Here is a 13,455-nt window from a genome sequence, read left to right on the forward strand (position 1 = left end):
TGAAATATTGCACATACAGATTTGAAGCTCAGAAATATGTTTAGAGCCCCCAAAATACTCTTTAACTTTATCTCATATTTTTGCCCAAGTTGCCAAATGGTGCATCTACTGCTTTATATATATATCACCTTTCCCTTCATTTACTTAATCTTATATTAAAGGTTAAATGGTTAATCTTTGTTTAGTAGCAAGCATTGCATGAGGGAATTCAGGGATCCTTAATCTAGAATCCATAGACCTCTCCTAAAGTATCCATGGACGGAATTCGAGGTCCTTAAACTTGGGTGAGAAAAGTGAATCTTTTCTGTAACCTTTAACTGAAATTCAGCATTTTTTTAAATTATGAACATAGTAATCCCCAGTTATTAGCAGTAGCTGTGAATTTTTTATTATCAATAGCAATCACAACTGTTTACTTAGAATGCAGTTGTTATCTCTAATACCATTTATGCTCATTACTACTTTAAAATTACTGCTGCTAGATCTTGTGGTTTAATATATTAATAAAATGCATATATTAGTGAATCATACTTTTTTTTTTAAACTTTATGACTGTATTTCAGTATAATTTTGGTTTCTTTTATTCCTGTGTATTTTATGCTTTCAAAATATTTGGCAGACTGACTGCCAAAGGGATCCACAGCACAAAAAAAAGGTTAAGAAATCTTAGCTAAATGGAAAAGTAAGGAATGTGGTGTTTCACCCCAGGCAATAAAAAGTAAATATATTTCTAATCTCTGTTGCTTTTGCTTTTACAGAACTTCAAACATAAAACTTGACAAGATAATGAAAGAATTGGATGAAGAGGTACTTTTTGTTTTCTAATAAGACTTTTTCCTTTTTGAGAGTCTTTCCCTCTTTCAGATTGTTTTCTTTTCTGAGAAAATTACATTTGAACTTTATAGGTTGCAACACAGAGCAGGACCAAAGAACGATGAAAGCCTCACTTTGGAACTGCAGGTCAAGTGAAATTAGATTATAATTTAGTTTTTTTTTGTGTGGTTTTATTCTAGAACCATGTTGAAATTTTAGTACATAAATTTCAGTTCAGTGGTTCTTAATAGTTGAAAAGTGAGAAAGGAGCAACAAATCAGAAATGGAATCAGGAACTACAGCAGAAAGAGACAAATAGGAAAGAGGGAAGAATACAATTTCAAAAGGACTGAATTTAACATAATTTCATATGATCAGATGGGAGATACATGGATTTTAGAATTATTTATTTTTTCCATGGTCACCTAGCAAGAAATTTTTACTATCACAGCATAAATATTTTGTGATTCAGATGTTCATTTGCATAGGCTTCCTAGGTGGCGCAGTGGTTAAGAATCCGCCTGCCAATGCAGAGGTCACGGGTTCGATCCCAGCTCCAGGAAGATCCCACATGCCGCGGAGCAACTAAGCCCGTGTGCCCAAAAAAAAAAAAAAAAAGATGTTCATTTGCATATATGTAGCACATTTTTATTCCTTTTGGTTACCTTGTAAATATCTTTCAGAAGTCCTTCCTTTCATTGATTACTTCCTTTGTCCTTTTTAGATTTAATCCTTCTGATGGTTTTTGTGCTGTCTTAATTTTCACTTAAAGAACAGCATATGTCAGTGGTGGTTTTTTGTGTTTTTTTGTTTTTTCCCCCCTACATTTGTAATATACATATAGTCATCTGGGCAGATGTATATATTTTACCAACTTGGCCATTAGTCAATGTGGGCTTAGCCTAGCACTATATATTTGACTCTAAGTGTCTAAGAAATCCTTTTTGCATATCCTCCACTTTTTGTTTCATTTCTTGAACACAGATAAAAAGCAAATGTGCTAGGTTTAAGTTATTCAGCATTCCAAATTCAGGGTAAAGTGGGAGATCTTAATTATAAAATTAGAATAGTCCTACTTCCAGAAAGATGGAGCGAAAGTACTTTCCCCTATTTCTGCCACTAAGTACAGCTGAAAAGCCTAGACATTAAATATAAAAAAGTGTAAAAATTATCTGAAAGGTGGAGAGAAGACAGACCAGCTAGTACTTGGGTCTCCAGAAATAATACAGTAATGAATACTCTGGGGTTTTTGGGTTTTTGTTTTTGCAGTGTATATTCCAGACTGGGTGCTGGAAAAACCAGCAATCTGAGAACACCAACAAGCATAGATAAGAAAAGCCATTCTCTAATCAAAGGACCAGGAAAGGGGCAGGCTAACAAATCAGAAAACTTACACAATCACTGATCCATTCACCAAACACAACATAAAAAATGTAACCCCACTCCCACCAACAAAAACTAAGTAGGGAGCTTGGACTTCTAGCCCATGATAAGGAAGGTCCAATGGAGGGACTTTTCATCTCTGCTAGGCAGTGATGAGCCTTTCTGCCTCCCCACACAGTGTCATTGAAAACCATGTGGGGAATCTAATTTTCCAATTCCACCTAGCAATTAACAAGGCACCCGTCCTGTTCCCTGTTGTGGTGGTGTCAGAAGAGGCCTGGTAGAGAGTCCAAACTTTCAACACTGAAAAAATGAGCCCCCGTCCCTACTGCAGTGTCTATGGGGGTCATGTAGAGGGCAGTAACCAGGTACCCTCCCCTCAGCCGTGATGTTATCAGTTGGAAGCCTAATGGGGTGCCAGAACTCCCATTTCCACCCAGCAGTGATGAGGACCCACTTCCTCCCCCATCCTGTGTCGATAAAGACCAAGTGGAAAACCTAGATTTCTACCTCCATTTGAGAGAAATGAGGCAGTACTTCCTTAATCCTACCAGAACAGTGACAGAAGAGATGTGCTAAAACAGAAGACTTTAAAAAGATCCAGAGTATTGTAAGATAATATCCAAAATGTCCAGGTTTCATTAGAAAATCACTCACCATAACCAGAACTAGGCGGATCTCAACTGGAATGAGAAAAGACAATAAACAGATGCCAACACTGAGATAACACAGGTTTGAATTATCTGACACAGATTTGGAGGAGTCATCATAAATACATTTCAGTGAGCAACTATAAACATACCTGAAACAGATGAAAAATTTTAATTAGTAAGTTTTAGCAAAGAAATAGAGAGTCTTAACAAAGACATAAAAGATGTAAAGTAGAACCAACCAAAAGTTAAAATAACTGAAATAAAAATCTCAGTGGATGGGTTCAGCAGCACAGTGAAGGATACGAGGAAAAGAATCTGGGAACTTGAAGACAGGAGGGTAGAAATTACCTACTCTGAATAACAGTGGGGAAAAAACTGACAGAGCCTCAGTGACCTCTGGGACTTAGCAGGAAGGTTCTGAATTGTGTCATTGGAATTGCTGAAGGAGAGGAAAGAAGGGGGTCAGGAAGAAATGATGGCTGAAAATTCCACAAATTTGGGAAAAGGCATGAACCTGTGAACAAAAGACATAAACCTGCAAGAAGCTGAGTGAACCACAGAAAGGATAAACCCAAAGATATCCACACCAAGACATACAATAGGCTTCTGAAAACTAACATCAAAGAAGAAGTCTTAATACAGCAAAAACACTTACCTACAGGGGAAGAACAATGCAAATGAGAGCAGATTTCTTATCAGAAGCAATGGAGGATGGAGGAAGTGGCACTGCTTTTCTCAAGGGCTGAAAAAAAGAACTGTCAACTGAGAATTCTGTGTCCAGTGAAAACATCCTTCCCAGATGAGAACCACAATGTTCTTAGATGAAGGAAAACTGAGAGAAATTGCCACCAGCACACCTTCCCTAAAATAGTTGCTAAAGGAAATTCTCCAAATAGGAAGGAAACTATAAAAGAAGAAATCTTGAAATACCAGGAGAGAAGAAACAACAGAGAGTAAACATATGGGTAAACACACTACACTTTCCTTCTCCTCTTAAGTGCTTTATATTACATTTGACAGTTGAAGCAGAAATTACAACTAATTTGGTTGGTCTAAAGTGGTTCTCCATGTATGGAGAAAAAATTTTTAAGACAATAATAAATGGGTATAAAGGGGGGTACGATTTTATACTTTAATCAGACTGGTAATATGCCAACACCAGTAATATAATGTAATACCTAGAGCAGCCACTGATAAAAATTATACAAAGAGATACACTTAAAAACACTAGATAAATCAAATGGAATTCCAAAAAATGTTCAAGTAACCTACAGGAATACGAGAAAGAAAAAAATTGGACAAAACAAAAACAAAATGGGAGGCTTAACTCTAACATATCAGTAATTATATTAAATGTAAATTAAATGCAGCAGCAATTAAGATAGACTGTCAGAGTAGATTTTTTTAAAATTACCTACCTGTATGCTGTCCACCAGAAATTCCCTTCAAATGTAACAATATGGCCAAATTAAAAGTAAGAAGATAGAAAAATACCTCATGTAAGCAATAGCAGAAAGAAGGCATCAATGGCAACATTGCTATCAGGTTAAGTAGACTTTAGGGCAAAGAAAATTACCTGGGGCAGAGGGACATTGCAGAATGACAAAAATGTCAATCCTCTGAGAAGATGTAACATTCCTAAGTTTGTATTCACCAAACAAAAAGCTACAAAATATGTGAAGCAAAAGCTGATAAAGCTGAGAGGAGAAATAGACAAGCCTGTGATTACTGTTGGAGACTTTTTAAATACCACTCTCTAGACAGAAAATCAGCAAACATATAGAACTCAGCCACACCATTAACCAACAGGATCTATTCAACATTTGTAGAACCCTCCACCCAACAACAGCAAAGGACACGTTGTTTTCAAGCACTCAAGGAACACATACCAAGATAGACCATATCCTAAGCAAACGTCTACAGATTTCAAAGAATTAAAATCATACAAAGTGTGTTCTGTGACCAAAATGTGACCAAACTAGAATGAATAACAGAAAAGTATCAGGCAAATCCACAAACACATGGAAACTAACACAGTTCTAAATAATCCATAGGTCAAAGAGTCTCAAGGGGAGTGAAAAAATACGTTGAAATGTTAATTATATCTCATAAAGTTATTTTTCAGAGTTATGGTTCTTCATCTTTTAAAAATATTTAAACAATGAAAATGAAAATAAAACATCAAAATTTGTGGGTTGCAGCTAACATAGTGCTCTAAGGGAAATGTATACAATAAATGTTTACATTAGAAAAAATGGAAATTCTCAAATCAGTTATCTAAGCTCCTACCTCAAGAACCTAGAAAAAGAAGAGCAAAATAAACCCAAAGCAAAGAGAAGGAAGAATAAAAGCAGAAATCAGTGGAACTGAAAACAGAAAAATAATAGAGAAAATCAGTGATAATAAATACCCAGTTGTTTGATCAACAAAATTGACAAACCTCAAGCAAGATTGTCAAAGGAAAGAGAGGACACAAATAATCAGTATCAGGAATAAAACAGGGCATATTCCTACAGATTCTGCAGATATAAAAAAAAAATCTTAAGAAAATACTACAAACGATTCTAAACATATAAGTGTGAAATTTAAGTGAAATGGGCTAATTCCTCCAGAAATACAAACTACCACGATCACACAATGTGAAATACATTATTTGAATAGCTCTATATAACTATTAAAATTAATTCATAATTTAAAAGCTCTCCCCAAAATTAATGTTCAGGACCAGATAGTTTTGCTAGAGAATTCTACCAAGTGTTTTAAGAAGAATTAACACCAATTCTACACTCTCTCTTCTAGAAAATGTAAAAGAAGGGAGCATTCCCCAGTGAATTTTATGAGGCTAGAATTACCAAGATACCAAATCTAGCAAAGGCAGTACTACAGAGAAAACTATGGATCAGTATCCCTTAATTATAGGCAACTGATTTTTGACAAAGGTGTAAAAGCAATTCAGTGGAGGAAGGATAGTCTTTTTAGCAAGTGATGTTGGAGCAATTAGGTATTCATAGCCCAAGATATGGACCTTAACCTAAGTCTCACATCTTATGCAATATTAACTTAAAACAGACCATAGATTTAAACAGGAACATAAAAAATATAAAACTTCTAGGGAAAAAATAGGGGAAAATCCTTGGGACATGCAGCTCGGTGAAGAGTTACACGTTATGCCACAAACATGATCCCTATAAAGAAAAAAATTCAATGAATTGGAGTTATCAAAATGTAACAATGCTTGCTCTGTGAAAGACCCTGATAAGAGGATGAAATGATAAGCTGTAGACTGGGAAAATGAGCAGTCGTTACACACAACAACTTGGATGGATCTCAAGGGTATTTTGTTGAATGTAAAAAGCTAATCTCAAAAGGTCCATACTGTATGATTCCATTAATATAACATTTTCAAAATGGCAGAATTATACAGATGGACGCCCTCCTGTTATTAGTTGCCAGGGCTGTGGGTGGTAGGAGAAGTGAGGGACGCATGTGGCTGGAAGGAGGTCATTATGCTGATGGAACAGTTCTGTATCATGATTGTGGTGGTGGATGAATCTTCACGAGATAAAATGACATTGAACTACACATGCCTTATACCAATGTCAACTTCCTGATTTTGTTATTGTACCATTGTTAAATATAATGTAACTATTAGGGGAAACTGAGTGGTAGGGTACATGTAGTATCTTTGCAACTTCTGAAACGTAGGATTATTTCAAAATTTAAAAATGAAAAAATAAAAGTCAGAGTGATAAAATCTTACAATTCAAAAGATTTTGGATGATCTCTGTCAAATTTTACTAAATCTCCCTGACAGCATCTTACTTAAAATATGGATTTTGCTTAAACTTGGGAAAGCCCAGAAAAGCACTACACTGTAAAGGAGGTTTGTCCAGTGGGGAGTCTTAATGATAAAAATGAAGCATCAAAAGTAGGATATGCAGATAGTGGTAACTCAGAAACAGAGGATAATTTTTTTTAAGTTGTGGAATGTGGAGAATTTTTTTTTTTCTTTAACCTTCCCCTTCCCTTAGTTTCATTTCTAAAATAAGTATTTCATTACTTTTTAATATGCATTAGTAGGTACATACATGGAACATCTTAGGAAAGATAAATTGTTACAGAGAAAGAGAGAGGATTAAGGGAGACCTAGTACAACGACTGGTGAACTTACTATAAACACTGTAACCTTTGGTATCATTTGAATTTTTGTACCATTTAATTATCAAATATGTAGTTATTATCTGATTCCTTTTATATTTCATGTCTTAAATTTAAGGTTGTAAATAAACCAAAATATTACCAATACAATTACCAACAGAATTAACAATGCAATGTGTTCATCTTAAACTGATAAAGCGACCTTCAGTCTGACAAGATTCTTAGGGTTATTTTTTATACTCATGGATTTTAAAAAAAAATCTCTGAAAATTTTTGTATGTCTAGTTAAAATAAGGGGATTCTCACTGTTTTCTTCTAAGGCAAGCTAATTCTACTATTAGAAGTTGTTGTCATGAGGAAGTATTATCTGATTTTGAAACCAAAATATCAATCTTAAGTAATTGTGTACTTTTTTAAAAAAGAATGGAGTATTCCCTTAAATAAATGAGAAGTATTAATTACAGTGGTAACTTTTCTCATAATTTCAGGGGAATCAAAGAAGAAATCTAGAATCTACAGTGTCTCAGATTGAGAAGGAGAAAATGTTGCTACAGCATAGAATTAATGAGTACCAAAGAAAAGCAGAACAGGAAAATGAGAAGAGGAGGAATGTAGAAAATGAAGGTAAATTGTTACTTCCTTTGGAAAACACTGGAATTTCTAACACTATCTTGAGGTCTTCGTCTTGAGGTTGTCTTAAGTTTAGTGCCTATAATATTTTTTTTTCTTTAAGAACTTTTATTGAGATACAATTGACATGCAATAAACTGCCTATATTTAAAGTGTACAATTTGATATATTTTTTCTTATTAGCAATGTATATATGGTGATCCCAATCTCCCAACTCATCCAACCCCACCCCCCCCCCACTTTCCCCACTTGGCTATGATATATATATATATATTTTTTTTTTTTTGGCTATGATATATTTTTAAAACCACAGTCCTAAGACACCTCATGAGCTAAATACCCATGTCCCCAAATAAATTTATAACATACTAAAGTCACTAATAATGTTTTAGCTACAGTAGTGATTTTTATCCTTGTGTGTATATTGGAATCTCTTGGGAAACTAAGGAATACTAATGCCTGAACTCCAGAAATTCTGATTTAATTGATCTAGACATGTGGACTGGGTATTGGTATTTTTTATTTATTTATCAGTTTTTTAAATTAATTAATTTATTGGCTGCATTGGGTCTTTGTTGCTGCACGCAGGCTTTCTCTAGTTGTGGTGAGCGGGGGCTACTCTTTGTTGTGGTGTGTGGGCTTCTCATTGCGGTGGCTTCTCGTTGTGGACAGAGCATAGGCTCTAGGTGCACAGGTGTCAGTAGTTGCAGCTTGTGGGTTCAGTAGTTGTGGCACACTGGCTTAGTTGCTCCATGGCACGTGGGATCTTCCCAGGCCAGGAATCAAACCTGTGTCCCCTGCATTGGCAGGCAGATTCTTAACCACTGCGCCACCAGGGCAGTCCCAGCATTGGTATTTTTAATAAGCTCTCTAGGCACTTCTAACAAGTAGCCACATTTAAGAACTACAAAACTAGAATTTTATGTGTTTTGATATTAGTGTTACAGATTTAAAGTAGCTTTTTACATACTTTGATTCAGTGATTTCACTTCAAGAAATTTATTTCACATACACTTTTACACATGCATACTATATGTAAACAAAACTATTCATTTTAGAATTGTTTAAAATTGCAAAACTCATGAACAATGTAAAGGTAATCAGTGATATAATAAATTTTAGTATATATGGTAGAATACTATACATTTTATAGAATGATAAAGCATCTCTTTATAAGCTGTTTTTAAAAGAATCTTTAAAATGTATCTTTTAAAAAAAAGGTGCAGATTGTTTAAAACAAGATTGCTTATCTATATATGTTTAAATGTGTTCGTGTATATAGATAGATAGATATAGCTATGCATGTGAAAACGTGTATATATTTGTGTTTTTATATATTAGGGTATGGATACACAGACTATCTTAAGAAGGACGTGCAAGAAATTAGTAATGGTTGTTTCTGGGGAGGAGAGCCAGAGGGGCTGGGAGAGGATGTGGAGGGAAAAAGACTCATGCTATACTTTAAACCATTTGGTACCTTTTGAATTTTGAACCATTTTAAAAATAATTGAACTAATCAAAGATTTGTACATTAAAAATAGATATTAAAATTATCTTTATATCATTTCACTAATAGATTAACCTTTTTCAAAGGAATAAAGAATTTAAAATATTACAGCAGCTGTGGAAACAAATATGTTTTTTGCATTCTGTATTATAAAACAGTACTCTACTTTTTGATAAATTTAAAATGTAAGTACTTTCAAGATGGAATTTGGATCTAGTATAGCGACTTTTATGGCCTAAGAAAAAATTTCATTGCTTTAAAAGGGATTGATATGTTTCCTCTATGAAAACTTACATGTTATTCCTTCATTTTCTAGTTTCTACATTAAAGGATCAGTTGGAAGACTTAAAGAAAGTCAGTCAGAATTCACAGCTTGCTAATGAGAAGCTGGCACAGTTACAAAAGCAGGTAAGTTTTTGGAACGAGGTTTATTTTTTAAATTAAAATAAGTTTGATTGTGTTTTGGTAAAAAGCTATTTTCTTGCTCTCTTTTTTAATTAGCTAGAAGAAGCCAATGACTTACTTAGGACAGAATCGGACACAGCTGTAAGATTAAGGAAAAGTCACACAGAGATGAGCAAATCAATTACTCAGCTAGAATCTCTGAACAGAGAATTGCAGGAGAGAAATAGAATTTTAGAGAACTCCAAGTCACAGATGGACAAGGATTATTACCAGCTGCAAGCTGTATTAGAAGCTGAACGAAGAGACAGAGGTCATGATTCTGAAATGATTGGAGACCTACAAGGTAATATTTTTTTCTTATTGTGGTAAAATAGACATAGTATACAATTCAGTGGCATAAAGTACATTCACATTGTTGTGCAACCGTTAACTACTGTCCATCTCCAGAACTTTTTTATCATTCCAAACTAAAAAATCTATACCCATTAAACAGTAACTCCCCATTTCCCACTCTCCCCAGCCCTTGGTAACCACTGTTCTACTTTATGTCTCTATGAATCTGACTGCCTCATAGAAGTGGTACCTCAGTATTTGTCCTTTTGTGTCTGTCTTATTCCACTTAGCTTAATGTCTTCAAGATTCATCCATATTGTGGCATGTATCAGAATTTCCTTCCTCTTCAAGGTTGTATACTGTTCCATTGTATTTATACTATATATACCACATTTTGTTTATCTATCAGTGGAAGGTAATTTTTAAAATTTATATTTTATTTTTAGTTGTAGCTAAAAACATAAGATTTACCATCTTAATAATTTTTAAATGTAAGGTAACATATTTTTGATTATATTGTCTTCACAAAGAAAATTACCTTGGCCCTCATGCACTATTGGTGGGAATGTAAATTGGTACAGCCACTATGGAAAACAGTATGGAGGTTTCTCAAAAATCTAAAAATAGATCTACCGTATGACCCAGCAATTTCACTCCTAGGTATAAATCCGCCCCCCCCCCCCCAAAAAACCCAAAAATACTAATTTGAAAAGGTACATGCACCCCAGTGTTCGTACCAGCATTATTTACGATTGCCAAGATATGGAAGCAACCTAAATGTCCATCAACAGATGAATGGATAAAGAAGATGTGGTAGATACATGCTATGGAATACTACTCAGCCATAAGAAAGAATGAAATTTTGCCATTTGCAGCAACATGGATGGATTTGGAGGGTATTATGCTAAGTGAAATAAGTCGGAGAAAGACAGATGCTATATGATAATCACTTAATATGTGGAATCTAAAAAATACAACAAGCTAGTGAATATAACAGAAAAGAAGCAGACTCATGGATATAGAGAACAAAGTAGTAGTTACCAGTGGGGAGAAGGGGTAATTAAGAGGTAAAAACTATTAGGTATAAAGTAAGCTACAAGGATATATTGTACCGCATGGGGAATATAGCCAATGTTTTATAATAACTGTAAATGGATTATAACCTTTAATTGTGAATCACTATATAGTATACCAGTAACATATAATATTGTACATCAACTATACTTCAATAAAAAAGAAAGAAAGAAAGTGACCTTGGTTAGCATTCTTTCTGTTTCAGGATAATTCATATCAAGTTATAATTTCTTCACTTTCTTAGGCACCCTTGTGATGGAGGTAATGTGGATATTTCCAATTTTATAGCCAGTTACTGAAAACTTAATTTTTAAAAGTGCCCAATTCACAGAAGTCTTACTCAAAGTGGAACTAATCTAGGCAGAAAAGATTATCACTATTAAGACCTGGAAATTCCTCATGCATTGTTAGTAGAAATAGAAACTAAACTGCAGAAGGAGAATCCCATTGCAAATAAAGAATTTGTTATTTGGAAAGGTTAGGACATCAGCAGTCTTTGTGAGTTTAAAAGGAAAAAGATTGAGTATAACTAACAGCAAATAAGGGAATATTTTGGTCATGGAAATAATATCAGCTTATTTTCAACAAGATTCCTGGCTTTAACTACTTATCGTATTTTTTTTTTTTTTCCTATTTTCTGTTTCTATCAGCAACAGCATCCATACTACCTAATCAAAACAGACATGCATGGAAGTTGCCAGATCTTTCAGGGAAAAGTAGGGGGTGGGGTAGTTCATTTTAACCTAAGTCACAGGATGTGAACATAGTTTGGGGTCTCATGGGGCTTGATGATTAGTTATAATTCTGTGGAGAGAGATCAGGGTCAGTTTTTGGACTTTGGAAACAGAAATTAGGATCTCCCATTGGTTCTTAGCTGAGGAGTGTTGTGCAATCTTATTTCTCAGGGACTAGGCTTAAAATAGATCTGAATATAACCAAGAAAGTATCCTCATTATATGTATTAGAAAAGCCTCATACTCCACTTCCTTAAATTGCTTCTCTAGGCCTTTATATATACAGCTTATTAGCCGTGTGCAGGTCACTTCATCTGCCGTCTTTATCTGTAAAGCAAGAAGATTAGGTGACCCCTATAAATTGTTTCAATTCTAAAATTTTTTGAGTCTGTAATTTTCCAGATACCACTGAGCTTTGAAGTACTTGTTTGCAAGGAAGAGACCATCATTATGTGTTCATCAACAGTGATTTTAATGGACTTTTTTAGATATTGGTGAAGTTGAAGAAGATTCATAGCATGACTTACTGTTGATGTGTATCCTTTATCAATGCTTCCTTTAAGGTTTAGTTTTTAATTTAAATGTGAATCAAGGCTCACACATGTTAAAAAAATGCACAAAACTCATATCATTGTGGTAAAACATGCATGCACACACACATAAAATTTTTATGTTAATTTTTTATGATGCTTAAGACATTTCAGATCCCTCAGGTATAAATTTCTTATAGTTTGGGAGGCTGGTCTTGTGGCAAAGTGACAATTATTTCCTAGTTGAATGCTCTCCATGTACACTAGTGAGCAGAAGCTTCTTCATATGTATGGGAAATGACTTCCCAAACATAATTGTATAGTATATACTTTGTGGGCTACATATGATCTCTGTTACATACTCTTCTTTCTTGCTTTTTACAACCCTTTAAAAATGAAAAGAAAAAATTCTTAGTTTCATGTCTTTAGAAAAATAGGCTGAGGAAATAGTATGTCATAGTGTAATACACTTCTGTTTTTAACTGTTACATGGGCATTTGGATATTGTGTAAGTTTTTTACTTGGTATATTTTTGGGTTTGGCTTTTGGAAGAAAAACAATAGATCAGCTTTCTAATTAACCAGTTTTCTAAGACTCCATTTATTCTCTGTCTCTGATTTGCCAATTTTTGAAACATATTTTAAAAGTTATCACTATGACTGTAGTTTTTTTCTCATAGCCCTCTGTATTTCTAACAGCTTTTGTTTTGTATATTTTTTTATTGAGGTGAAATTCATATAAAGTTAACCATTTAAAAGTGTGCAATTCAGTGGCATTCAGTACATTCACAATGTTGTACAATCGCCTTGTCTGTCTAGTTCCAAAACATTTTCATTAACCTTATACCCATTAAGCTTTCCTTGCCTGTATGCCCCTCTACATAGCCCCTGGCAACCACTAATCTGTTTTATATTTCTGAATTTACCTGTTCTGAATATCTCATATAAATGACATCATACAGTATGTGACCTTTTGTGTCAGGCTTCTTTCACTTAGCATATTTTTTTAAGTTTTTTAAAAAATAAGTTTATCATTAATTCATTTATTTATTGGCTGCATTGGATCTTCATAGCTGCACACTGGCTTTCTCTAGTTGCAGCAGGCGGGGGCTACTCTTCATTGTGGTACGTGGGCTCTTCATTGCGGTGGCTTCTCTTGTTGCAGAGCATGGGCTCTAGACCCGTGAGCTTCGGTAGTTGCAACACGTGGGCTCAATAGTTGTGGCTCACAGGCTT

General features: G+C 34.5%; 1 protein-coding gene across 1 annotated transcript in view; it reads left to right on the plus strand.

Moving 5' to 3' along the window:
• The window catches only part of ROCK1 (Rho associated coiled-coil containing protein kinase 1), a 151,107-nt gene that overhangs the window by 88,752 nt on the left and 48,900 nt on the right, over positions 1-13,455 (plus strand). Inside the window, exons 13-16 of the mRNA XM_057698670.1 lie at positions 759-807; positions 7,496-7,631; positions 9,461-9,552; positions 9,646-9,892. Coding sequence (XP_057554653.1) covers positions 759-807; positions 7,496-7,631; positions 9,461-9,552; positions 9,646-9,892 — 524 coding nt within the window. The remainder of the gene's footprint in view (positions 1-758; positions 808-7,495; positions 7,632-9,460; positions 9,553-9,645; positions 9,893-13,455) is intronic.

The sequence above is a fragment of the Hippopotamus amphibius genome, chromosome 11 (assembly GCF_030028045.1).
Source record: "Hippopotamus amphibius kiboko isolate mHipAmp2 chromosome 11, mHipAmp2.hap2, whole genome shotgun sequence".
Classification (NCBI taxonomy): Eukaryota; Metazoa; Chordata; class Mammalia; order Artiodactyla; family Hippopotamidae; genus Hippopotamus; species Hippopotamus amphibius.